Below are 27,087 nucleotides of genomic sequence, written 5' to 3' on the forward strand. Positions count from 1 at the left end.
TTCATTCATATGTTGAAACTTCATCTCCAATGCAATGGTACTGTGAAGAGGGACCTTTAGGGGGTGATTAGGTCATGGGGGCTCTGCCCTCAGGAATGGGATTAGTGTTCTCATAAAAGAGGCCCAAGGGAGCCTGTTTCCCCTCCCACCATGTGATGACATGGTGAAAAGGTGCCACTCATGAGGAACAGGGCCTCACTGGACACCCAATCTGGGAACGCCTTGGTCTTGGACTTCCCGGCCTCCAACCTGTCTGTTGTTTGTTACCCAGTCTTAGGTATTTTGTTACAGCAGCCTGCATGGACCAAGACAGCCACATAAGAAAAGAGCCACAGTGCCACTTGGCTCCTGCCAAGTGCTCTCTGAACGCAAGCACGGACCAGGAAGGACTAGGGAAGAGCCGCTGTGGGCTGACTCACCCAATCACGAACTTCATCTTGCCGTTTCTGGCTGTCTCGATTAGGGTGGGTACCAACTGTGGGTCCCTTGGGCCGAAAATGCCATGAGGGCGGATGGCTGTGGTTAAGAAATTCTTCTTGGGATCGTTGGCGCCCAGGACTGCCTGAAGGAGAGTGGGAGAAGGAGCACATTCATTGCAAATTCCTAGGCCCAAGCCAAGAGAGTGCCTCACCGGGTGAGAAGCACCACTCGTGGGGGACAGACAGATGACACACGCTGCTGGCATGTGGCCACCGAGCAGTGATCTGCCTTGAGCTGACAACCTACATCAGTGGCTGCTATAATTCTGGGCTACCTCTCCACCCCACCCACCCTCACACCAAAATCTGAAACTGTAGGACGGACAGCCGGGCAAAAACCAGTAAGATCAAATCAGAAGGCCCCGGTTTGGGTTCAAAGGCTAAAATCCATCAACACTGCCAGAAGACATGCCTCGGCAGCAGTTTGTGGAAAAGATCTGAAGGTTCTGGCGAACAAGTTAGCCATGAGCCTCCAGTGCCTTGAACTGCACGTGCCGCCCATGTTTCCACCAGGCCAGGTCTGTTCCGGGCAATTCTGAGCACCACTTCTGAGGGGAGGGCTCTGAGAAACCCAAGTGGGCCCAGAAGAAGGTCAGAGAAGGTGAAGGGTCTGAAGACCATGCCTGGAGAGAAACAGGCCAGCAGCTGGGGGGCAAAGGAGGCCGAGACATGTAAAGTCCTCAGAGCAGTGCCTGGTCCAGAGCCAGTGCTCCTGTTGCCACTGTGAGGAAAGGGTGTCTTCTGTGTGACTTCATGGACAAACTAGAGCTCAAGAGCCTAAAGTACAGAGAAATGGGTTTTGCCTCAAAAGTAACAAAACTTCCCAAAGGATTTGTTTTATTGCGGGTAAAAGTGGTGATCATAAAGGTACCTACCCTGATGGGGCTGCATGCGAATTACACAAGATGGCCCACGTCAGTTGTTTCAGTGCATGTCTGTATGCTTGGTAAGTATGGTTCCTGCTGTCATGTCACCTCAAATTTCTACTCTATGGTAGCAAAGTGCTGGTCTATGTTTTGACCCCAGTGATCTTAAGCTACTCAACAATGGAAAAGCTGCCTCGTTTCAACAGATTCCCAGAGCTGGCCCTCCTCTTCCCGCCAGGCCTCTGGTCTCCACAGTGATGAAGGAAATGACTAAATAAGCCCTCAAATGGCCTCCACCAAGGCTCATCTCTACTACTAAAGGGAGGAGAGGTGGAGGAGTCCTAGCTCCCCATCACATTTGGTTTATGATCAGCAGGAAGGCTATAAAGCCAACAGTGGGTGTCAACCTTGGCTGAAAGGAGGCTCCAGGTGAGTTACTGCTAGAGTCATCTGAAGGCTTTGCTTATTTCCAGTTGAGAACCCAAAAGTTGATATAAGCGAGACACTGATGGTCTGGGCCAAGGCCATCATTTGAAGCTCTTGAGCCTAGGTGGGCTCAGCTCTGGTGGCAGTCAATATCCGGCGTGTCGGGTTGAGAATGCACAGGGTCTCCATGGTGACTGAACTGCCTGCAAGGCGCAGGGAGGCTTTAGTACTCCTCGGGCCAAGTTCGAGCACATGGGTGCTCCAAGGAGCGAGATAGCATAGTCTGGAGCCAGGACTGTGGCTTGCCAAAGGTCAAGCCTCCACTCCTGGTCTGGGTGGCCCTTGTGTCTCCCTATGGACCAGTTCTGCCAGGACTTTCTGAGCTGAAGCAACAGCAAACAGGCTGGGCACAGTGGCTCATGCCTGTAATCCCAGCACTTTGAGAGGCCAAGGTGGGCAGATCATGAGGTCAGGAGTTCGAGACCATTTGACCAACATGGTGAAACCCTGTCTCTACTAAAAATACAAAAAGTAGCTGAGCGTGGTGGCACATGCCTGTAATCCCAGCTACTCAGGAAGCTGAGGCAGAAGAATTGCTTGAACCTGGGAGGTGGAGGTTGCAGTGAGCCAAGATCATGCCACTGCACTCCAGCCTGGGCGACAGAGTGAGACTCCATCTCAAAAAAAAAAAAAAAAATATATATATATATATATATATACAGCAAACAGCCGGGAGGCAGCTGGCTCTCAGGAAGCCAGGTCAGTGTTCAGCTCCAGTTCAGTATGTACTGGCTTTGAAAGAAAACCTCAGTGGATGTGATACACTGCACACACACCTGGGAGGGGTATACTCACAGCTACCCAGCTAAGGTGAGCTATCCCAGGCTCAGGAGCACTCCTGGCCTGCAGCTTAGGATGGCCTCAGGGTGACAATCCCCATCTGTAGCTAGCAGTTGTCAGGGGCCCCACAGCCCCGGCAGCCTGAAGGCTTGGTAGCGACTGCGGCTGAATCCAACCACACTAAAATCAGGTGCCCTTTGATGAAGCTGTTTTGCCAAGTGGAAAAGTACTTTTCCTTAAAATAAAGCAAGATCCTTCCGTTGTTTGTTTTTCTAAGTAAGGGAGGGGGCGAGAGTGCCACTAGGAAGGTGCCTCCAGCCTGATTCCTGTCTGCACACTTGCAACTGCTGTAAATTCCCATAGCAAGGGAGGAAGCTCCCATGGCATTGAGGGTGGAGTGTAGGCTCTGGAGACAGACTGCCTGGAGTCAGCCACCTCCTAGCTGCACAGCTTTAGAAAGGTTCTGAGTCTCTCTGTGCACCACAGTCCTCATCTGTAATCTGGTGATGATGGGATAACTGTGACCTTTAAACAAGGAAAATACTCCTGGAAAACACTCAGAACACAGTGTTTTCTGTTCTTATAGTATTTTTTTTTTTTTTTTTTTTTTTTTGGAGACAAGAGTCTCTCTCTCTATCCCCCAGGCTGGAGTGCAATGGCACAATTTCGGCTCACTGCAACCTCTGCCTCCCAGGTTCAAGCGATTCTCATACCTCAGCCTCCCACATGGCTGGGATTACAGGCGCCTGCCACCATGCTGGGCTAATTTTTGTATTTTTAGTAGAGATGGGGTTTTGCCATGTTGGCCAGGCTGGTCTCGAACTCCTGACCTCAGGTGATCCGCCCACCTCAGCCTCTCAAAGTGCTGGGATTATAGGCTTGAGCCACCATGCCCGGCCTCTCACAGTATTTTTAAATTTAATTTTACCCACAAATTTTACATCTCAAGTCAGGTACGTAGGCCTCAGAATATGAACTTCATAAGTTCATAAACATTTTTCTTAGGATTCTAAACCCTTCAGTCTGCTCACTCAACTAGTTCCAAGGTACATACCTTCTCCTGTAAGATCTTAGTCTCTGTGTAGTAGTCAATGGGTTTCATGGCATAGGGAAGGTCTTCAGTTCCATTCTTGATATCGACGCCCTCAAAGATGACACTGGCACTGCTGGTTAAAATGAGTTTCTGACAGAGGAAGGTTAGAAAAAAATAAAAGTCACAAATTATCATGATTCAAACAGTGCGATGATCCTGTATGAAAGAGAATCAAGGGGCATCCCTTCGCTGCCCTCGCATTCGAGGCACTGCAGAAATTATTTGCTGCAATGCCTTTGCTTTTCAGGCCTTCTTAAAAGAATCCAAAGATCACCATCTTCTGCAGCTATGTGGATTCCAGACACACTATGGTATTACATTCTAACCAAGAATCAAGAGATCTTGGTTCCAAAACAAGGGATAACACATTTTTTTTCTATCCCATCACACCTGAGAGATAGAACAAACTTTCATTCATGGTACCTCACTATGACAGTGATTCTCTGTAAGTGAAGGGCAGCCTGCAAACTTCTAGGAAGATGTCTCTTTGAAAAAGATCACTGGCTATTCTGATAGTGACCTGGCCATGTGAACACACATAGGAATACACACACCACACGACCTCTTAAGAAATGCTATTCTAAAGGAAGATGCTCTCTTATGAGGGTCCCTAGCATCCAGCCTGCTGGTTAAGAGCAGTTCATCCAACACCGGACACCATTAGCATGAATCACATCGTTCCCACTCTTATTCAACATTGTATGGGAAGCTCTAGCCAGAGTGGTAGAGTAAGATAAACAAGAATTTATAATGATTTGAAAAGAAACTGAACTTCCATCACTTGCAGATGAGAGAAAAATCTACACAGAAAACAGGCAAATATGTAGAAAATATTAGAGTTCAGCAAAGTTGCTGAATTAAAAATCAATATACAAAAATTAACTAGTCTTACATATTAGCAGTAATTGGAAATGTAATATAAAGTTATTAAATAACAAAAAATGAAGTACATACAAATAAATTTAACGAGATATGCAAAATCTTTATGAAGTAAAGTATAAAACTCTATTGAAGACATTAAAGAGCAAGATAAACAGAAAAATATCCCATATTTATGGACAGCAACACTCGATATGGGAAAGATGTCAATTCTCTCCAAAATTACCTACAAGTTCAATGCAATCACAATAGCAGTCTCAGCTGGCTTTAGCAAGGAACTGGTTAAGCCAAATATATGTAGAAGAACAAAGGGCTCAGAATAGCCAAGTAAAGTTTGAAGAAATTGGTTGGGGGGGTGTATCTACCGTACACTGAGACTTATCCTAAAAAGGCAGAGCCTCTCTGCCTGGGCAGACAGGGAGATCAATGGGGCAGAGGGGAGAGCCTGGGAACAGGCCCATGTAAGACACAAACACCTAAGACATGCTGCAGATGGTGTGCAGCAATGCAGAAAGACGGATTATGCAATAAATGGCACTGAACTGGTTATACACACGGAAAAAAGTTAGATCTCTATCTCACACCATATGCAAACATAAATTCCTGGTGGATTAAAGACTTAAATGTGGAAAGCAACACTTAAAACCTTTGAGAAAAAAAGTACATTAAATAATCTTTTGATCTCAGTGTCGGAAAATGTTCCTTCAGTACAACACAGCAATCGCTTTCTGCACTCTTACATACTAAGCCACTCTGCCCCTTCAGTAAATGAACCAGTTACATATGCCAAGATGAATAAAGAAAAACATAACATTGGAGAAAAAAGCAAGTTGCAGGAGGATCTGTTCAATAAGATATCATTTTATAAAATCTTATAACATGCAATCCAATACCTTATATTGGTTACACATGGAGCAAATGGAAATAAATCCAAATTGAGAATTGTTACCCATGGCTAAAAGAGGAGAGCAATGGCATCGAGGATGGGCACACATTACACACACCAGTAATGTTGTTACTTAAATACTGTGGTGAGTGGAGAGGTGCTGTTTTATTCTCAAATCCTGTTTATTTTATTTACTTATTTTTAAGAGACAAGGTTTTGCTCTGTTGCCTAGGCTGGGGTGTAGTGTTGGGATCATAGCTCACTGCAGCCTGAAAATCCTGGGCTCAAGTGATCCTCCTGCCTCAGCATCCCGAAACAGTTGAGGCTACAGGTGCATACCACCACACCTGGCTTTTAAAATTTTTTGGAGAGGTGGGGCATTGCTATGTTGCTCAGGCTGGTCTTGAACTCCTGCGCTCAAGTGATCTTCCTGCCTTGTCCTCCCAAAGCGCTGAGATTACATGTGTGAGCTGCCACACCTGGGGCGCAAATCTTTTTTGTATGCCAGGAACCTTCCATTTAACAAAGAGCAGCAGGGCCCTTCCCAGGGCTCCAGTTACATCAGCATGACAGAGTGCAGAGTCTGGGACTTGGAGAATCCGCTTTGACCCCACCTCTCCCAATTACTAGCAAAGAGACGTCGTTTAGCCCCTGGTTACCTACGGAGGAGCTAATTAGGTGATAACTGCAGCAGGGCAAAGCATCTTGTCAACTGCTAGGGGTCAGTTATAACTGATCTTTTCCAGGGTCCAAGCCCAGAAGAGCTCCAACCCTGCTGGGCTGGTTGAGGATGCTGGGGATGCTGGGGACCAGCCAACAGTGCCAGGAGAGGTTGCTGGGAGAGGAACCCCCTGGCTTGCTTCAATCTTTTCTCTTAATTTATGCAGTACCTGTGGCATGCGTCCCTGTGAGGGACAGGATGCTGAGCTGGCAGGGAACTGTTTTAGCCAGTGGCTGGAGTCCTATAAAGACAATTCTAAGAACCAGGATTGGTAACAATGCAGCAAGCTTCAATGGGTAGAAATTTGTATCCCCTCAGGCCTGAGTTATAACAGATTTCATTGGCTAAGGGTAAACACAGTTTGCTTTTCTTTGAAAATATAAGTAAGGTCTGGAAAACAATGTGGTGGTTCCTCAAAAGGTTAAACATAGAACTAGTATATGATCTAGCAACCCTACTTCTGGGTATATGCTCAAAAGAATTGAAAACAGGGACTTGAACAGATATTTGTACACTTGTGATCACAGCACTAATGTTTACAATTGCCAAAAGGTGAAGACAACACAGATGTCCATTGATGGCTGAATGAATAAACAAAATGTGGTCCATCCATACAATGAAATATTGTTCTGCCTTAAAAAGGAAGGACATTCCGACACATGCTACAACATGGATGACCCCTGAGGACATCATGCTCGGTGAAATAAGCCAGACACAAAAGGACAAATACTATGAGTCCACTTCTGTGAGGTCCCTATAGTTGTCAAACCCACAGAGACAGAAAGTAGAAGGGTGGTTGCCAGGGGCTGGGTGGGGAAGGGAGATTGGGGAGTTGCTGTTTAATGGGTATAGAGTTTTTATTAGGGAAGAACAAAAAGGTTTAGAGATGGATGGTGGTAATGGCTGTACAACACTGTGAGTATGCTTAATGCCATTGAACTCTGCACTTAAAAATGGTTAGGATGGTAAATTGTATGTGATATATATTTTATCACAATAAAAATATAAGCAATGTCTAAGTTCTGCAGCTCTTTAACTGAAGGCTAATAGCCTTGAGGTCCTCAGATGTTCTATTTGTGTGCAGTTAGAATATTACATCTCAAATCGGCCTTGGCAAGCAGACCTTCATGATCCCCAGTGACTCCAAGGTAATTTCTAAGATCTTCCCAACACTTGAAGAAGCAACCCGGCCTAGGCCCAGGGAGACTGCAAGAACTACAACCTTACACCCTTAGAAAGGGCTATCACACGCTCCTGACAGTACTCACTCGTTTTCCCCTTACCTGAACCCCAGCCTCTTTGCAAGTTTCAATGACATTCTTGGTGCCAAAGTAATTCACTCTATAAAAGAGTTCCTTGTTGTTACTGGATGCTGAGGGTGACGCACAGTGGAAAACTGTGTTTACACCTTTCAGAGCTGGGTACAGATCCTGGAAAAGCAAACAAAGACAAAATAATCATTCCTGCTTGGACAGGTCAATGGCATTCCCACGTTTTCACTCTCCAACCTGTGGCTTGTAGGTTCCTTGTCTCATAATTCTATAATCAATATGGAAATACATTCTCATAAAAGAATCAATGATACTGAAGTACATGGGATAGAAACCAAGTTGTCCCTTTAATCACCTTCTCCCTACTAACTAGTCCCCAATCAAAAGGGGTTTGGGGCATGAGAAGCCTGTGGGATCCACACAGAGGCAACACCCTTTTGGGTGGTTCAGGGCAGGCACCTAGCGGGTAAAACTCCCCAGGAAGGTGAACTCAGATAGAAATTATGAATCATATGAAAAAGTTCCACACCATTAAAGACAGTAAATAGCCAATAAACAGGCATATTCCTTCCTGTGAAACTAGACACGATACGGCAACCTGAAAGGGATTTTTAAAACAGGTCTGTTTGATTTACTGCTAAAAGGAACAAGAGCTCCTGAGAGAAATGCTGATTGCAGATCTGGGACAGGAAATACACAAGATGAACCAGGCACACCTTGTACCAGAGAGTGAGGATGCTAGCTAGCTAATACTACTGGGGTCATGTTAAAAGCACTCAAGTGCCAACCTGAAGAGGTTCCCACTGGGCAAAAAATGGACAGCTTGACCACAAGTAAGAATAAAAATTCTTTCTGAAACTGGTAAATAAAGGGAAAGAACCAAATATTTATTCTGCATAAGGTATAAAGATTAGAGCTACTAAATGAAGACAAATAGCATGTCACCATTTTGTCAAACCTTAATTAATAGGATCTAAGTATGATTCATGCTTGTCACCAAAAGACAATTATGACATGTGCCAATTAATATTTTGCCACAATTCCCTCTCTCTACATACACACAATCATATATTTTTCTTGAAATGAGTCAAGTAAGTTGCAGGCATCATGCTGCCTCTAAACGCTTCACCAGGTATCTCCTAAGAACAAAAGCATTCTCCTAAATAACCATAAAACAATGATCACACTCAAGAAACTTAACATGATATGATATTCTTATCCAATAATTAGTCTGTATTCAAATTCCCCCAATTGTCTCAATAATGTCTTTTATAGCCTTTTGGGGTCCAGGATCCAATTGTGCATGACATGTAGTATTTAGTCCTCATGTCTCTTCCATCTCTTTTAATCTGAAACAAATTCCCATCTTTTCTGTCTTATTTTAATGCTGCCATTTTTCAGGGGTTCGGGTTGGTTATTTTATAGACTGTCCTTCAGTTTGGATTAGTCTGTTTCCTCAAGATTAGATTCAGGTTTAATGGTTTTGGTAAGAATACCACATCAGAGGTGGTGTGTCCTTCTCAGGGAATTACCTCAGGAGGTGGAAGTTTGTCCCACTCTTGGTGATATTAAGTTGGAGCACGTGGTGATGACGATGGCTGACAGATTCCAGCCATCGAAAAGGTACCTTTTCCCTTGCATTGATAAGTAATCTGCAGTATGTTAATTCTACCAATTAACCTCATTATTTATTGATAGTCCCTGCCTGGAACAATAATCAATATACTGAGTATAAAATGGTGACATTCTGGCCGGGCGCGGTGGCTCAAGCCTGTAATCCCAGCACTCTGGGAGGCCGAGACGGGCGGATCACGAGGTCAGGAGATCGAGACCATCCTGGCTAACACGGTGAAACTCCGTCTCTGCTAAAAAAAATACAAAAAAAAAAAAAAAGAAAAACAAAAAAACTAGCCGGGCATGGTGGTGGGTGCCTGTAGTCCCAGCTACTCAGGAGGCTGAGGCAGGAGAATGGCGTAAACCCGGGAGGCAGAGCTTGCAGTGAGGTGAGATCTTGCCACTGCACTCCAGCCTGGGTGACAGAGTGAGACTCCGTCTCAAAAAAAAAAAAAAAAAGGTGACATTCTAAGGCTAGCTGTCTAGCCTTTTAATTCATGGCCTTTATAGTTATTAGTTGGCATTCCTCTGTAGAGCTTCCCCTTCTCCCTGATCCCAATTGTTCTTTTCAGTATTTCTATAGACCCATGGATTCTTTTTTATTTTATTTTTTTTGAGACATTGTCTTGCTCTGTCGGCAAGACTGGAGTGCACTGGCACGACCTCGGCTCACTGCAACCTCTGCCTCCCAGGCTCAAGCAATTCTCCTGCCTCAGTCTCACAAGTAGGTGGGATTACGGGCGTATGCCACCACACCCGGTTTTTTTGTATTTTAGTAGAGATGGGGTTTCACCGTGTTGGCCAGGCTGGTCTCGAACTTCTGACCTCAGGTGATCTGCCCGCCTCGGCCTTCCAAAGTGCTGGGATTGCAGGTGTGAGCCCTGCACCTGGCCCATGGATTCTTTTTGAAATCAAAATGCATTGTCATCCACTACTGTTATGTTTTGTGAGGCTCAAACGCTCAAAATGTCCCAAATTTGGCCAGTGGAAGCCCTTCAAGTTGGCACTTAGATCTTCTTGACATGTCCTCATTCATTTTGTGCTAAGAAAATGTCCCAGACTCATTTTGTACTGCCCTTGCCCTAGGGTCCTAGAATGAGAAATTTTCCCAAGAAGCCCTAGTTCCTTTTATGGGAAATGGTATACAGAAACCCAAATCTGAGCACCAGGCATGCTTATTACTATTGGAGTATCAGAAGTAATAATACCCCAGAGGGAAAAACTGAACCAGAGTCCGATCAAATCTTTAGCCCAGTAGAAACATAATAAAAGTCACAGTGACTTTAAAGTTTGGAGTAAGTAAAAAGAAAAAGGTGAAATTAACTTTAATGAGATAGTTACATTCCTTTTTTCTGTACATGGTTTTTGAAATCTGGTGTGGACTTTACACTTACAGTGCCTCTCAATTCTGACTCGCCACATTTTAAGTTTCCAATAGTTGCATGTGGCTAATGGCTGCCTTAATGGACAGCGCCATCCCAGATATACCAGTATACAGAAAATACTGGAGGACAGAAGGGCATGTTAAATGCAATGGGGATGTAATCAGCAAAACCCAGACTGTGGGAAATACTACAGCACCATAAACATGGTTTCTACTAAACATCAGTTATTCAATAAATAGACTGAAGTTTAAAAAGATGAAGGGAATTGTAAATTAAAAGACAGCTATATATTTCAATCAAATCCATAGTACTGACCTTGCTTGGTTCCTTATTTGGAAAAACAATAATATAAAAACATTTATAAGACATTCAGGGATATCTGAACACTGGCTACATACTAAGGAACTACTGTCAATGTTTTAAAAAATAATCTTTATCTTTTAGGGACAAATACTGAAATATTTACAGATAAAATGATATGATGTCTAGGACTGACTGCAACATAATCTGAGGGGGAATACAGGTGAAACATGATTGGCCATGAGCAGATGAGGAGAGGAGGAAATCTCCAATGAAATAATACAAAAAGAAAAAGAGAAGGAATGCAAGAAAGAGAGGATAAGAGACAGATAATACAATGAAAGACCACCATATGTCCAGCACGGCTTCCAGAAAGAGAGAAAAGAGAGAAGAGGGGTACAGTTAATCTTTGAAGAATTTTCCAGAAATGAGGAAAGACATTCATCTTCAGATTGCAAAGGCCTACCAGGTGTTGAGTAAGATTTAAAATCAAAACTAAAACTCAGGCCCTGATATATTCTCTATAGACAATAAATGATAAAAAATAAAATCCTAAAAGCCATGAGAGGGAAAGCCAGACAACCTACAAAGGAATAACGACCAGCTTGAGAGTAGACTTCCCGTCAGCAACAGAAGATGCACAAGACCGGGGTGACTTTAAAAAGTGTTACGAGCCGGGCATGGTGGCAACGGTGGCTCACGCCTGTAATCCCAGCACTTTGGGAGGCCAAGGCGGGCAGATCACCTGATATGAGGAGTTCAAGACCAGCCTGGCCAACATGGTGAAACCCTGTCTCTACTAAGAATATAAAAATTAGCCGTGAGTGGTGGCGGGGGCCTGTAATCTCAGCTATTTGGGAGGCTGAGGCAGAATTTCTTGAACCCAGGAGGCAGAGTTTGCAGTGAGCCAAGATTGAGCCACTGCACTCTAGCCTGGGCGACAGAGCGAGACTCCGTCTCAAAAAAAAAAAACAAAAAAAAAACAAGGGTTTATGTAATACATACTGTGTATATAAAACTATACAACTATATATACATAAACTTCATCTATATGTATGTACATCTTTTTTTTTTTTTTTTTTTTTTTTTTTTTTAAGACGGAGTCTCGCTCTGTCGCCCAGGCTGGAGTGCAGTGGCCGGATCTCAGCTCAATGCAAGCTCCGCCTCCTGGGTTCACGCCATTCTCCTGCCTCAGCCTCCCGAGTAGCTGGGACTACAGGCGCCCGCCACCTCGACCGGCTAGTTTTTTGTATTTTTTTTAGTAGAGACGGGGTTTCACCGTGTTAGCCAGGATGGTCTCGATCTCCTGACCTCGTGATCCGCCAGTCTCGGCCTCCCAAAGTGCTGGGATTACAGGCTTGAGCCACCGCGCCCGGCCTATATGTATGTACATCTGTCTCTCTCCACTGACTATAAAAACACATTTTTTAAAAAAAAGAAATGGGGTCTTGTTATGTTGTCCAGGCTAGTCTTGAACTCCTGGCCTCAAGTGATCCTCCCACCTTGGCCTTCCAAATAGCTGGGGGACTACAAGTGCATACCACCACACCCAGGTGAAAGTACATTTTAAAAGTCCTTCCCGGCCGGGCGCAGTGGCTCATGCCTGTAATCCCAGCACTTTGGGAGGCCCAGGCGGGTGGATCACCTGATATCAGGAGTTCAAGACCAGCCTGGCCAACATGGAGAAACCCTGTCTTTACTAAAAATACAAAAATTAGCTGGGCGTAGTGTTGGGTACCTGTAATCCCAGCTATTAAGGAGGCTGAGGCAGGAGAATCGCTTGAACCTGGGAGGCGGAGGTTACAGTGAGCTTAAATTGTGCCGCAGTCTGGGTAACAGAGCAAGACTCCGTCTAAAAAAATAAAAATAAAATAAGTCCTTTCCTCCCATGTCTTTCACCCACATCACATCCACCTTGGACTTAGCTTAGATTTCATGCTCCACCTGTACCACCTTTGCCTCGTTCCCCTCTCCCTTTATTAAATTTGTCTAGCAAGCTCCAACCCTGGTTAAATGCAACTTGCCCCTTCTCCATGCTGGCAGTTGAGCAGCTGAGTGTAGCTGGAGAACAACATGGCATGCTGGAGGGTCTCCCTTGAAATGTGTACGCAAGGAAAGCTGGAAATAATATACTAGCAACAACAGCATGGCAGCTGGGGAGCCCTTTGGAGAGAAGTTAAAGCTTGCTAAGGATTCTCATCTCCTTTGAGGGGACAAAGCAGTGATCAAAAAACAAAATTCCTGCTTTCGTGGAGCTTACATTCTATGGTAGAGAGGATACATTTCAGAGATCTCCTCTGCTCTGTATCTGCTCATGGTCAATCATGTTTTAATCAGGACAAATAAGCAAATAAACAAGTAAATCTAGAGGATGTCCGTACTGGCAAGTGTTATGCAGAAACTAGAGTACAGTAAGGGAGACCAGCGGGGGCTTGTTCCTTAGCACAGGGTGGTTGGAGATTTACAGGAAGTTAGGGAGCAAGTTCTGTGGTTCAGGAAGCGCATTTCTGACAGAAAGGACACCAAGTGCAAAGGTCCTGAGGCAGAAACTTGGCTGGTGGCCAGTGTGCCTGGGGCAGAGCCATGAGGCAGGTGTGGGAGGAAGTGGGCCGGACAGGTAGTAGGGACGTGCGGTGCAGGGCCTCATGGGTGATTACAGAGGCCTTTGTTTGCTCGACACAGGACTGGACGCCACTGGAGGCTTTTGTACAGAGGGTGGTGTGATCTGATTTATCCATTAAGAGTCCCTCTAACATCTAGGCGAGAGAGTGATGGTGGCTTGCACCAGGGTGGCAGCAACGGAAGGGGTGAGAAGTTGCTGGATTGGGGATCTATGCTGAGTGGAGTCAACAAGATTTCCTGATGGATGGGATGAAGGGCATGAGAGAGAAAGGAAACAGGCAGGGATGAATCTAAGCTTTTTGGTTGATGGAACTGGAAAAGCAGAGTAGGCCATTTATGGAGATGGAGAAGACTTAGCAGAAGTAGTTTTGCTGTGATGGGGGAGAGGCTTGCATCAGGGAACCAGGAGCTTAATTTTGGATGTAGCAAGCTTGAAGTGTCCATGAGGTATCCAAGTAGGGATGTCCAGCAGGCAGCTAGAGATACACACACACACACACACACACACACACACACATATATACACACACATACACACATATATACATATATACACATATGTATACATATATACACCTATGTATACATATACACACACATATACACACACATATATACATATATACACATATATACATATATACACATATATATACATATATACACACACATATACATACACACATACACACACGCCTGAGAGAGCTAGGGGTTGGAGATAACAAGCAGGGAGTCCATCAGTTTCTAGACAGTAATTAATCCATGAGATGGGATGGAGTCACTGGGACACCGTCTAAACTTGGAGAAGAAAAGAGTAAGTCCTGGAGCCTACAAAGTTTAGAAATGACAGTGATCAGCAGACAATCAGTGAGGCAGGAGGAGAAATGAGTGAGGTGGCGTCTTAGAAGGCAAGCAAAGAAAGCATTAGCAAAAGGGTCAAGTCAGAGGAAGTCTGAGATTCAACTACAGGATACGGCTGCCTCAAGGTCCCTGGAGGCAGTGACTGGGTAGGGAAGAGGAGGTGGCTTCCGGCTGGCACCAGGATGGGTGCTTTGGTGGGGATGAGGCATCCTCGGGAACAGCAGGGGAGGCTGAGTGGAGACATGGACGTGGGCAGGTTTGTGGAGATGGTGGTGCTCGGTGGTACCAAGGGTCTGCTTGAGGCCCATGGCCATGCACAAGGCAAGATTTAACCAGGGTGGGGGTTACAATGTGAAGTACACTGTGGTGGCCACATTTATTTGCCACCTGGGCCAGGCTCTAGTCCCTGGTGACTCCATTAAACACGAGTGTAGGTGTTTCTACAGAGGTATTTTGTAGCTGTAGTTGACATCTACAACCAGCTGACTTTAATTAAGGAGATTACCCTTGATATTCTGGACAGGCAGTATATACTCAGTTCAAAGACCTTAAAAGTGAAACTGAGGTTTCTGTAAGAAGAAACTCTAGTGTGGGACCACAGCGTCAATTCCTGCCGACTTTCGGGTCTGCCCTACAAATTTCAGACTTGCCCAGTCAGCCCCCACCATCATGTAAACCAATTCCGTGAATTAAATCTCAATCTCGCTTTCTCCCTCACCCACCCATCTCTCTCCCTGCCCTTCTCCACACATCCCCCTGCTGGTTGTTTCTCTGGAGAAACTTTATGGATACATACAACCAAAAGAGAAAGGGGAAGAGGGTGAAGACTATGCAAGTGAACAAGTGGACCAGGGAACTAAAGGCAGTGAGGCACGAATAGGCTGAGCCATAGTGGGCATGGCTGGATGTCTGCATGGGGTTAAGGAATCGGGACAGCTGAGGCACTAGAGGGCATGAGCTTGACAGACAGGAGCTGGAGTAGAACGACAGAGTAGAATGCCTGCAACTGAGATGAAGGAGAGGACATGCTTACTGGTGATGACAGGGGAGTGGAGGGCAACATCACTGGGTGAGAGGAGGCCAAGGATGAGGGAGGCGAGGGCACTGGTAGGGTCATCTACACGAACACTGAATTCACCAATAATAATGCCAAAAAGGAACTGAAACCACTGAGAAATGAAGTGGAGTCACGGGAAGGGGAGCAGGTGGCTGTGGGTGGCCACCATAAGGAAGGAAGGGTGTCGGGGTTTGCATAGTCTGAGGGTATCCTCTTCAAAGCTGGAGAGGCTTAGAGCAGCATGAGGGAGAATGGTTCGGAGGCAGCAATGATGAGCATGGAAGATATCTACCCCATCTCCAGGCCTGGAGGTATGAGCAGCATGGGAGAGAAAACAACCATAACTTTGCAGTGGAAGCAATGGCCTTAATATTTCATCAACAAAAACCATATGGCAAATGACACCAAATCCAAGAATAAGGACCCAGTGACAGGCTGAGGGAAGCCATCCATAGTAAGTACAATGGGCACAGGATTGGCATCCCAACTAGATCAACAGGGAAGAAAAGGTAACCCCAAAGACAAAGGGGCAAATGACACAGACAAACATTTCACACAGGAGGAAGCCTGAAAGCCAATCACCCAGTGGCAGAGTGGCTGGTTACTTGGTCAGGGAGGACATGTGACTCTGAACATCAGTGAAGCACCACTTCATACTTCTCAGAATGGCAACACCAAAAAGTCTGTTATGCCCAGTGTTGGCAAGGATGTGGAGCAATGGGGCTTCTGCCACACTGCGGATGTGGAGGTAAAATTGACATAGCAGCTTTGTTGAGCCATTTGGCACCACCTAATAAAATTCAAGATATTCATACCTGTACAACATGGATGAAGCTTGAAAACATCATGCAAAGTGAAAAAAGTTACGCACAAAAGTACAAATATTACATGATTCCGTTTATATGAAATGTCCAGAAGAGGCCAATCCATAGAGATGGGAAGCAGATGAGTGGCTGCCAGGGGTTGGGAGGGTAAGAGAGGGAATGGCTACAAGATTTCATTTTGGGGTAATAAAAATATTCTGGCGTTAGATCGTGGGAGACAGTTGCACAGCTTTGTGGATGTACTAAAAATCACTGAATTGCACACTTTTAAAATGTGAAATTTGTGGTACATGAATTATATCTCAATTAAAAGAATCAAGACCCTGTGGCCCAGCACTCACACTTGTTTTGCAGTTGGAACAATACAGCCCATGGATGGCTTTTGAAGTCAAGTTTCAGCGGCACACAGCCATATCTATTTGTTCACTTAAGTGCTGACCATAGCTGCTTCTGTGCTACCAGGAGAGAGCTGAGTAGCTGTGACAGAGATGATGGTTATTCATTCTAAGTAGTAAGAATGTGGTGTACTTTCCTATAACTTTGAAAATGTTCACAATGAAACACTGTTTTTCAAACAAATTGGCTGGCCTCTGAGCAAGGGAAGTATCGTGGTTTCCCTTCGTGGGCTTGTGGGAAATCAGCAAGGCTGCATGGTCCATTACCTGCCGGCTGCAGAGGTCACCCAGAAAGAACTGCACCTGGGGATTATCAAACCCTTGCTGGATATCAAATACATTGACAGCATATCCTCTTGCCAGCAACTGCTCCACCATGTGCTGCCCCAGGAATCCAGAGCCCCCGATCACTGTGCATTTCTTGGCCTGTTGAAAGAGAGGAAAGGTGGGGAAGACCAGCGTAGTGAGAACTGGAAGCTATAGAGAGTCCAGACTTACATATCATGAGCCACTGCAATGGCAGATATACTTGTTTGTTTGGACTCTTCCTGAGCCAACATGGAAGCTTTATATCATCCTGGTGTTCCATCACTAGTGCAACCTTCTCTCCTGGGATCAGTAAGGAGGGAAGAGAGACAGCAAATGACACTGAGATTGACTTTGGTTGGGTTTGATGACAAGATCCATGCTTTGTATTTAGTGAAAGGAAATCAAACCACCTATGATCAAAACTGGACAATCTAAAAAATACCAAAGAAAAAAGAAAACCCCCCAAAAAACAGTGATACCTTCTTGTTCCCGATAGCTGATGCCTGGGCGCTTCTCTAAGGACAAAAACAAAACAAAACAAAAAGGCAGCCATTTGGTAGCAGATAGCTTGCACTGAAAACATCAGAAAGAAGAAAGCAGTCTCCATTCTCACAGGACAAAGTCAGTCCCTTTTCCTCTCTGGCCACAACAGGGCTGGGCTGTGTGGCTCTGGGCTCATTGCCCAACCCCTTCTTGCCTCAGCCTAGAAATCTAAGACCGCCTTGATGGGATCTCCTGGTGGGGCTGCAGTGAGGATGGACGAGCCCAAGGCTCTGCTTTCCCTCCTCCGAACTGCAAGGAAGTTGAAGAAATGGGGAGAGCCATGGTGTTTATGTCTCAGCCTCCACAGCATGCACGATTCCTTGGGTAATTCCAACTCTGGTGACTGGGCATAATGAAAGGACAGAGTAGCACATGCAGGCACTTAAATATCCTCACTTCAGGATGTCAACGCCAAACTGTGGCTGCTGCACACCAGACAAGCTGGCTACGGGTGTCTGTAAGGAGGACCTGTGATATCCCTCCTCCCTAGGGTCTTTCTAAAACTGTATCTGGGCCTCCTTAAGATGACAACCTCTGATTTCCTTAGCTCATATACAGTAAATCCAACTTGGGTTTGTGGAAATGAAAGATCTTAAAGAAATTATGTTCTAGATTTAAAAAACAAACAAATCTCCTTACTTATTCCTTAAGCATCAACACAACTGAGCTATGACAGAGACTCAAGGGATGCCAGGGCCAGACATCCTCTCCAGATCCACCTCTCTCCCAGGTGGGGTGTCTCATCTGAAATGGCACTCATACCGGATTCCACCAGGCCCACCTGGAGCTGGCACTGTACTTTACCTCCATTTGTCCATGTGCAATCTACTAACAAAATCGGCCTCACCATTCTTCTACCACCCAAAACTAACTTCCCAACCTGTTTTTTTCTAGGTTTTATTCTGATTATTCCTAAACACATGTAATCATACCAGGTTACATGAGTTGCACCTTGACTGAGATGTATATTTCCTCAAGTCATAGGCAAATTAAATACAAAACTCACATCAATCCCTTTTCTAACAATCCCTTTCTTCTCCCCTCCTTGCAAGTCAGCTGTACAGGCAAACTGTAGCTATTTAGAATAATTCTTTTTTTTTTTTTTTTTTTTCTTTTTTTTTTTTTTGAATAATTCTGAGCTGCCTGTTTCCCAACCTGGGTTTCTGCAGTTTACTAAAAGTCTGGCTGAGCCCAAAGACAGTCGGAAGCATCCTGAAGGATTTCAGACTGCCTTGTTTATTTCATTTGGCATCTCTAGTTACAGGTGTTTCAAAAGGTTGCTAATCTTTCCAAAAACAAATAACCTTGCTGTTATGTCCAGTGTGATTTCATTTCACAATTTTAATTGTGACTAATCACTATGCTACTCTTGGACAATGTGACGTGGATTATTTTATGATATTGAAATGTTCTATCAATAATGTTTGGGATGAGTGGGCTAATGGCTGTTCTGTGGAGACCCTTGTAGTCATGGGAATCAAACCGGCCTTTACCCCAGGGAAGTCAAATGTGTGATGGGCTGATGTCTTTAATCACACCTGTAATGCTATGTGATTAGAGGAGATCACATGAAACTTTTCATGACCAGTTTTTACTTCTCACTGCCACAGTGGACAAGAATGAACATGTACTAACAATTAAGTGTAAGACTCAAGACTGGAAACAGCAAGACTCCATAATGGGTTACTGAGGTGAGTTATAAGATCAACCTCTTGGAGACAGTGTTAAGAATAGGGGTTGAGCACAGTGGCTCATGCCTGTAATCCCAATACTTTGGGAGGCCAAGGTAGGTGGATCACCTGAGGTCAGGGGTTTGAGACCAGCCTGGCCAACATGGTGAAACCCCGTCTCTACTGAAAATACAAAAAATTAGCCAGGTGTGGTGGTAGGCGCCTATAGTCCCAGATACTCAGGACGCTGAGGAGGGAGAATTGCTTGAACCCGGGAGGCAGAGGCTGCAGTGAGCTGAGATCACGCTACTGCACTCCAGCCTGGGCAACAGAGCCAGACTTCATCTCAAAAAAAAAAAAAAAAAAAAAAAAAAAGAAACAAAACCATTTAGGCAAACTAATCTAACTGCAATAGAATCTTGAGATAACAGAATAGTCTAGGGCATTGGGTTTTTCCAACTCTTCTTGTTTTGCTTTGTTGTCAGCAGTGGGACCGTTTTCTCAGAGAGGTCTTATGCAGAATGTATACGTAAGTTAAGACAAATGTGTTCTTTTTATTTTAGTAGTTTAAATTTAGAACTTTTACTTCTATAAAGTCAGTCCACCAATGAGAGAAAAAAAATGTTATTTCGAAGGACACAAAAATTTGAAACTAGCTGAAAATGGCAGTTTGCTATAACCATTGGAATCCACATTTGTTTGCTGGCTGCCAAGTAGCAATAAAACCCACATAAATGAGGAACTGCAGATGGCAAGTGGCTTCAACCACAGAGGCCCAGAGGAGGTTGACTCTGAGTTCTACACCAAAAACAGGTGATTTGATGGCCAATGATAACCTCTTAGGGATCTTGAACCTAACATTTGATATAAACACATTTTGTCTTGGTGTAATTACGTTGTTTTTTTGTTTTGTTTTGTTTTGTTTTTTGTTTTGAGACAGAGTCTCGCTCTGTCACCCAGGCTGGAGTGCAATGGTGTGATCTTGGCTCACTGCAACCTCCACCTCCCGGTTCAAGCGATTCTCCTGTCTGTCTCCTAAGTAGCTGGAATTACAGGTGTCTGGAACCATATCTGGCTATTTTTTTGTATTTTTAGTAGAGATGGGGTTTCACCATGTTGGCCTGGCTGGTCTCAAATTCCTGACCTCCGGTGATCCACCTGTCTCGGCCTCCCAAAGCGTTGGGATTACAGGTGTGAGACACTGTGCCCAGCCACATTTTTGAAGTGCAACACTGATTAAGAATCAATCAAAGCAAACCTTTGCAGACTTATGGGAAGAATCTCCAGGAAGCCTGACAACGACCAGGCTCAACAATTCCTTCAAGTCCTCTCTGAGACTTGGGACACTAAATCTTAGGCCTAAGAAATACTGCTGTCACCCCCCAGGAGAGCTGCTGCCATTCCACTAGGAAGCCCAGCCTGGTCTACTGGAGGCCAGTAAGGTGCCCAGTTGATAGCCACCAGTTACTACCAGAGGTGTGAGCAAGGCTGCCTGGGAACAACATATGCTTCAAGGGGTCCCCATGTGACTGCAACTACATGCAAGAACCCACGGGAGACCACGCAAGAACATTCCAGGGGGCCTCAGCCCAAACCACAGTCATAAGCAAAGAAATGGTTGTTCTTTTAAACCATTGTGCTCTGATATTGTTACACAGCAATAAGTAACTGACACATCTTAAATAAAGCTATATATCTTACATTAAAAAATACCCAACATTGATTAATACATGTACAAATACAATTTTTCACCCACAGGTAAACAGTATCAGCCTGTTGGCATGTACAAGTCAACTTTCTCCTTACCTGATTCTGGTTAACCTTTTCTATGTCAGCACTCGCTTTGGGAGTGTCCTCTGTCAAATGAGTCCGTGCGACTTGGTCTCTCATTGGCTCGCTAACTGCTGGTTCCATTTCGAAGCAAAATACGGTCCTGTTTGTAATCAACCTTTCTTTTCTTAAAGACATAGTTAGAGATAGACATTAATGTTGCCCAAGTCAAAACATCTTTAGCTGTTAGTGTTTTGGGCAGATGCCATCCCCCATTAATGTTTTTACAAATAGCTGAACCATAGCTATAGCTGTTCGATGAGACACCAGGCTAATGTTTCTGGGATGTAGGCATGACTGGGCCCACGACTCACCATACTGTTGGATTAGAGGCAGCACAGGAGGCCAGTTAAATCAGCTCACTTATCAGTTACAACATAACAAATGTCTTGGGCATTGTAGCTTTTTCCATGGCTCTCCCATGCTTCAGTCAGCCTCAGTTTCTCCTGTGGTGCTCATTAGGGTGTGGCAGTGCCCACACCTAGGGAGTCCTGGTCTGGGCCTATCGTGAACTGTATGGATCTGCTCCAGTCACTTCCCTTTACTGCAGCTCAGTTTTCCCATCAATGAAATGGGCGCAAGGGCTTATGTCTAGGAGCTCAGGATATGGGATGCTGGGACAGGGGATGAGTGGAGGCAATAGGAGACGGAGTTCTCCTGCTTGGCTAAGTTAAAGCCACCCCGGCGACGTGTGGAGGAACTTAAGAGTATCTAGGGCCATCAGAAACCCTTGGGAAGTGGTCAGAGTATGGTGGGCACCCAGCAGTTCACAGCAGGGAGACGGTAGCAACAAAGTTACCAAACAGAGGAGTATGGCTTTAGTGACAGCCCTTAAGGTGCTCCTCTCCTTAGTCACCCATGATACTGCACTGCAAATACAAAGATGCCACTTGACTATGACGTATTTGGTCTTGTGTCTATGTTTTCTTGGTAGTTGCCAATTTACTTAGTCATGGATCCCCTAACATCTGGAGATGGCAGAACCCACGACAAGACAAGAGTCTAACTTTGCTCATGAAAAGCTAGATTCACAGAACACTTCAGTGAGGAGGTGGCAGGCAGGCAGCGCTGGGGTTCCACCTGCTGTGATTGCTCCAATCCAACCCCACACCTCGAATTTTACACTCCTTGCCACTTTTAATGAATGGGCATGATCATGTGTCCCAGTGGGGACTGATTTTACGGGCATGTAGAAGGCCAAAATGGCCTTGAAATGGATGCAGGACCTTCAATGTCTGGAGGGGTCATTTTGGGGGAACATTTTTCTGAACTCATAATGAAAGTTATCAAGAAACTGTATTTCAAAACTTGACTTGTCATGGCCATTTTCAGAATGCACTGAAGTCAATCTGTAGCTCTGTGCCTGCCTTGTCCCTCCCTTTATCCCGTGATCCCCTTCACATTGGTAGGGGCCCTGTCAACTGTTCATTCGAAAGACATGTGGCTGATATGCAACTCACTGGGACTCAATGTGTATCTGGACCAAAGCAGCTAGAGAACGAGGATTTTGGCACCTTGCACCAAAGCCTTGCCCACTGCTGTAACTTGCGCATGAAGCATAGTGCCCAGCACAAAGTGGGCACTCACATGTTGGCCGGGGGTCATGAGACTACCGTGTGTGGGCACACCCACCAGAGCTCCCATACTGCTCTCTACTGCATACACGCATATCCCATCTAAGGTGCAGGGGCTTCAGTGGGGCAAATGACTATTATTTTGTGATGATACAATCACGAATGCCCACTGCTGGCTTCTTATCCAGATTCCCCAGATATTCAGGGAAATGTGAGCAAATGAAAAGGCACATGGCATCTACAGGGGCAAGGAGACTGCCCACATCTGGCCTGGACCCCACCAAGGCCTTATTGACCTCTGCTGGCCGAGGGTCTGAGGGGTGTGTGCCTGGGGCAATGACAGCAGCGCATGACAGGCTAACTAGGCCAGCCAGGCTAAATGAGCCCACCCCTGTGGAGTTCTGCTCTTGTAAGCCTCTGCTCACCCTCTACGCCTGAGCAAATCACAAATCATGCCACTCCTCAGTGCAGCTGGCAATAAATGAATGAACCCAGAGTCGGCTTGCTGCCTGGGTTCAAATCCCAGCTACTATTCCTTACCAGCAGGTAGCCCTCGGGGGAGTTATTTAAAAGAACTGAGTCTGCCTTTCCTCATCTGTAAAGTAAATGGCCTCTAAGGTCATTATGAGGATTGTGTCAAATACTTGTCAACGCACCATTCAAGGCAGCTTATTTTATCATCATTGTAACACGGCTTCCTGTGCAGGAGTCTCCCTGCCCATGCCTCCTCTTGGGCTGCCTTTGGACTCTCTCCACCACTTTAGTCCTCCCCTATCTAATCTGCTGCCATGCGGTATAAGTTTGGGCAGGCAGGGGCTGTCCTGTCTGCCCTGGAAACGGCTCCCAGGTCCTGCCTAAAGGCTAACTCCTGGGGTTGTTGCAACAACTAGATGCTGGCTAACAAATCAACAACCAAGGACTTGTTTTGTAAAGTATGTGTACAGCAGCAGCATGGGGCAGGGGTGTAAAGAAAGAATAAGACAGATTGGGACTCGCAAGCAAACTTGGGTGGAAAGAATTATTTCCTCTTTGGCCTCATTCAATGAATAGCACGATGACTAACACCAAACACTTCATTCAGTTCTTCTTGAACCAAAGAGTAAGTTTAACTGCTCCTGTAGCCTTAAGTTTTGTATGAAAAGTAGGAAAAGAATGGGCCAATAGAGGTCCTTGGAGGCCTGGTGGGCCCTAAATCCAAGGACAAGTGTTCTTACAAGAGACATACAGAGGGGAAAGGCAGGGAGAAGAGGAGGAGGCCATGTGAATATGGAGGCAGAGGTTAGAGTGATGTGGCTACAAGCCAAGGAACACCTGGAGCCACCAGAAGCTGGAAAAAATGAAGAACGAGTCTCCCATTGATCCTTCGGAGGGAACATGACCTTGTCAGCACCTTGATTTTGGACTTCTGGCCTCCAGAACTGTGAGAGACACATTTCTATTGTTCTAAGTCACACAGTTTGTGGTCATCTGTTACAGCAGCCCCAGCAAACCATACAAGTATCCTTTGCAGTCCCGAAATCCAAATAGCAGAGCTGCCAATTCTACAGGTCCCCTTGTACGACTAACAAAAGCAAGAAGCCTTAGAGCCTATTCCTCTCCTCATTTGCTAGAGGAGGATGTAGGAGGTGAAAGAAGAAACATGTCTCGCCCCAACGGAGCTGCACTGCTGAAACAATAATCACACAATTCTTTGCAAACCAGCCTCTTGTCAAAATAAAATCTCCTTTGTCTCAAATTACATACCAATTATTTTAAAGTTTGTAAATACTATGAGTCAGATAAGAATTTTGGTGACAGCTTAGCTGTCTCTATGGGTTGGAGTACCCAGAGCTAGCCTCACAAATGAGTCAGATCCCATACGCAACCCCCGCCTGCTGCCTACTCACCTAAATTCACCATGTGATATACGCTCAGGTTACAATGTACATTGAGAATACCTCTGACTGAATAGACATTTCTCCAAAGAAGATCTACTTTAAAGATGGCCAAAAAGCACATGAAAAGATGTTCAACAGGCTGGGTGTGGTGGATCACGCATGTAACCCCAGCACTTTGGGAGGCTGAGGCAGGTGGAACACTTGAGGTCAGGAGTTCGAGACCAGCCTGGCCAACATGGTAAAACCCCATCTGTACTAAAAATACAAAAATTAGCTGGGCGTAGTGGCACATGCCTGTAATCCCAACTACTCAGAAGGCTGAGGCAGGAGAATCACTTGAACCTGGGAGTCGGAGGTTGCAGTGAGCCAAGATGGTACCACCACTGCACTCCAGCCTGGGCGACAGAGCAAGACTGTCTCAAAAAAAAAAACAAAAAACGATGCTCAATATCACTAATCATCAGGGCAATGCAAATCAAAACCATAGTGAGGTGTCACCTCACACCCATTATTAGGATGGCTATTATCAAAAGCCAGAAGAGAGAAAATAACAAGTGTCAGTGAGGATGTGGAGAACCTGGAACCCTCATATATTGTTCATGGGCATGTAAAATGACGCTGCGCCGTGAAAAATAGTATGGCAGCTCCTCAAAAAAATTAAACAGAGAATTACTATAGGATCCAGCAATTTCATGTCTGGGCATATGCCCCCAAAATTGAAAGCAGGGACTTGAACAGAAATTTGTACATCCATGTTCACAGCAGCATTAATCACTACAGCCAAAAGGTAGAAGCCGCAATGTGTCCACTGACAGATGAACAGATAAACAAAATGTGGTCTAGCCATGCACGGGCATATTTTTCAGCCATAAAAAGGAATGAAATTCTGAGACATGCAACAACATGCGTGAACCTCGAGGACATTATGGTCAGTGAAATAAGCTAGGCACAAAAGGACAAGTGCTCTGTGAATGGAGAGTGACTGCTGATGGGAACAGACTCTTAGCGCTGCAGGAGGAAGAGTTCTGAAGGCGGATGGGGTGATGGTCGATCAACAATGGGAATGCATGTAATGCCACTCAACTGTCCACCTAAATATGGTGAAGATGGTACATTTTCTGTTATATCTACTTTACCACACAGACACACAGAAGAATAGCTCTGAACTATTGAAAACAAGACTCCAAAGAGCAATGTTTTAGAGGCTGGTGGATTGTTATGGTTCACACATCAGAAGCCTCAAGTCTTTTCCTTTAAAATGTTAGTTATTTGAATCCATTAAAAACTAGTATGTGCACCCACGATGTACACTGGGACAAAATCTTAAGCTAAAAATAATCTAGGAAAACAGAGACATGTTGTACTGGTGAAATCCAACCACCTTGCTCCACACCACAGGCCCATGGAAGGACAAAGTTGAGCTGAGTTGCCCCAGCAAAATAAAGGCTAAACTGAAACCTCTACAGAGATGTGACCTCGGTCTGTTCCAAGAGGGCCAAATAGGAACAGCTCTGGTCTGCAGCTCCCAGCGTGATCGACACAGAAGATGGGTGATTTCTGCATTTCCAACTGAGGTACCTGGTTCATCTCATTGGGACTAGTGGGACAGTGAGTATAGCCCACGGAGAGTGAGCCAAAGCAGGGCATGGTGTTGCCTTACCCAGGAAGTGCAAAGGGTCGGGGGATTTCCCTTCCCTAGCCAAGGGAAGCCGTGACAGATTAAACCTGGAAAAATGGGACACTCCCACTCAAATACTGCATTTTTCCCACAGTCTTAGCAACTGGCAGACCAGGAGATTCTCTCCTGTGCCTGGCTCAGCGGGTCCCAAGCCCACTACGCCTTGCTCACTGCTAGTGCAGCAGCCTGAGATCCACCTGGGAGGCTGCAGCCTGGCACGGGGAGGGGCATCCACCATTACTGAGGCTTCAGTAGGTAAACAAAGCGGCCGGGAAGCTCGAATTGGGCAGACTCCACCACAGCTCAGCAAGGCCTACTGCTTCTATAGACTCCACCTGTGTGGGCAGGGCATGGCTGAATAAAAGGCAGCAGAAACTTCTGCAGACTTAAACGTCCCTGTCTGACAGCTCTTAAGAGAGCAGTGGTTCTCCCAGCACAGCGTTTGAGCTCTGAGAAAGGACAGACTGCCTCCTCAAGTGTCAGGGGGGTAATTGGAGACACCTCCCAGTAGGGGCCGACAGACACCTTATACAGGCGGGTGCCCCTCTGGGACGAAGCTTCCAGAGGAAGGATCAGGCAGCAATATCTGCTGTTCTGCAGCCTCTGCTGGTGATACCCAGGCAAACAGGGTCTGGAGTGGACCTCCAGGAAACTCCAACAGACCTGCAGCAGAGGGACCTGATTGTTAGAAGGAAAACTAACAAACAGAAAGGAATACCATCAACATCAACAAAAAGGGCAAACACACCAAAACCCCATCTATAGGTCACCAACATCAAAGACCAAAGGTAGATAAAACCACAAAGATGGGGAGAAACCAGAGCAGAAAAGCTGAAAATTCTAAAAACCAGAGCGCTTCTTCTCCTCCAAAGGATCGCAGCTCCTCGCCAGCAACAGAACAACGCTAGAAGGAGAATGACTTTGACGAGTTGACAGAAGTAGGCTTCAAAAGGTCGGTAATAACAAACTTTTTTGAGCTAAAGGAGCATGTTCTAACCCATCACAAGGAAGCTAAAAACTTTGAAAAAAGGTTAGATGAATGGCTAACTAGAATAAACAGTGTAGAGAAGACCTTAAATGACCTGAT

The 27,087-nt window shown here is 45.4% G+C and overlaps 1 protein-coding gene across 4 annotated transcripts in view; it reads right to left on the minus strand.

The window, feature by feature from the left end:
• NSDHL (NAD(P) dependent 3-beta-hydroxysteroid dehydrogenase NSDHL) overlaps positions 1–27,087 on the minus strand; it is a 39,586-nt gene that overhangs the window by 3,005 nt on the left and 9,494 nt on the right. For all 4 annotated transcript variants that reach the window (XM_007993019.3, XM_007993022.3, XM_007993021.3 and 1 more), the window contains 5 exons: positions 20,848–20,998; positions 16,787–16,945; positions 7,474–7,620; positions 3,666–3,794; positions 420–562 (listed from right to left, as the gene is read on the minus strand). In XM_007993019.3, coding sequence (XP_007991210.2) covers positions 420–562; positions 3,666–3,794; positions 7,474–7,620; positions 16,787–16,945; positions 20,848–20,955 — 686 coding nt within the window. In that variant the 5' untranslated portion in view covers positions 20,956–20,998. The remainder of the gene's footprint in view (positions 1–419; positions 563–3,665; positions 3,795–7,473; positions 7,621–16,786; positions 16,946–20,847; positions 20,999–27,087) is intronic.

This window comes from Chlorocebus sabaeus, chromosome X (genome assembly GCF_047675955.1).
Source record: "Chlorocebus sabaeus isolate Y175 chromosome X, mChlSab1.0.hap1, whole genome shotgun sequence".
Lineage (NCBI taxonomy): Eukaryota > Metazoa > Chordata > Mammalia > Primates > Cercopithecidae > Chlorocebus > Chlorocebus sabaeus.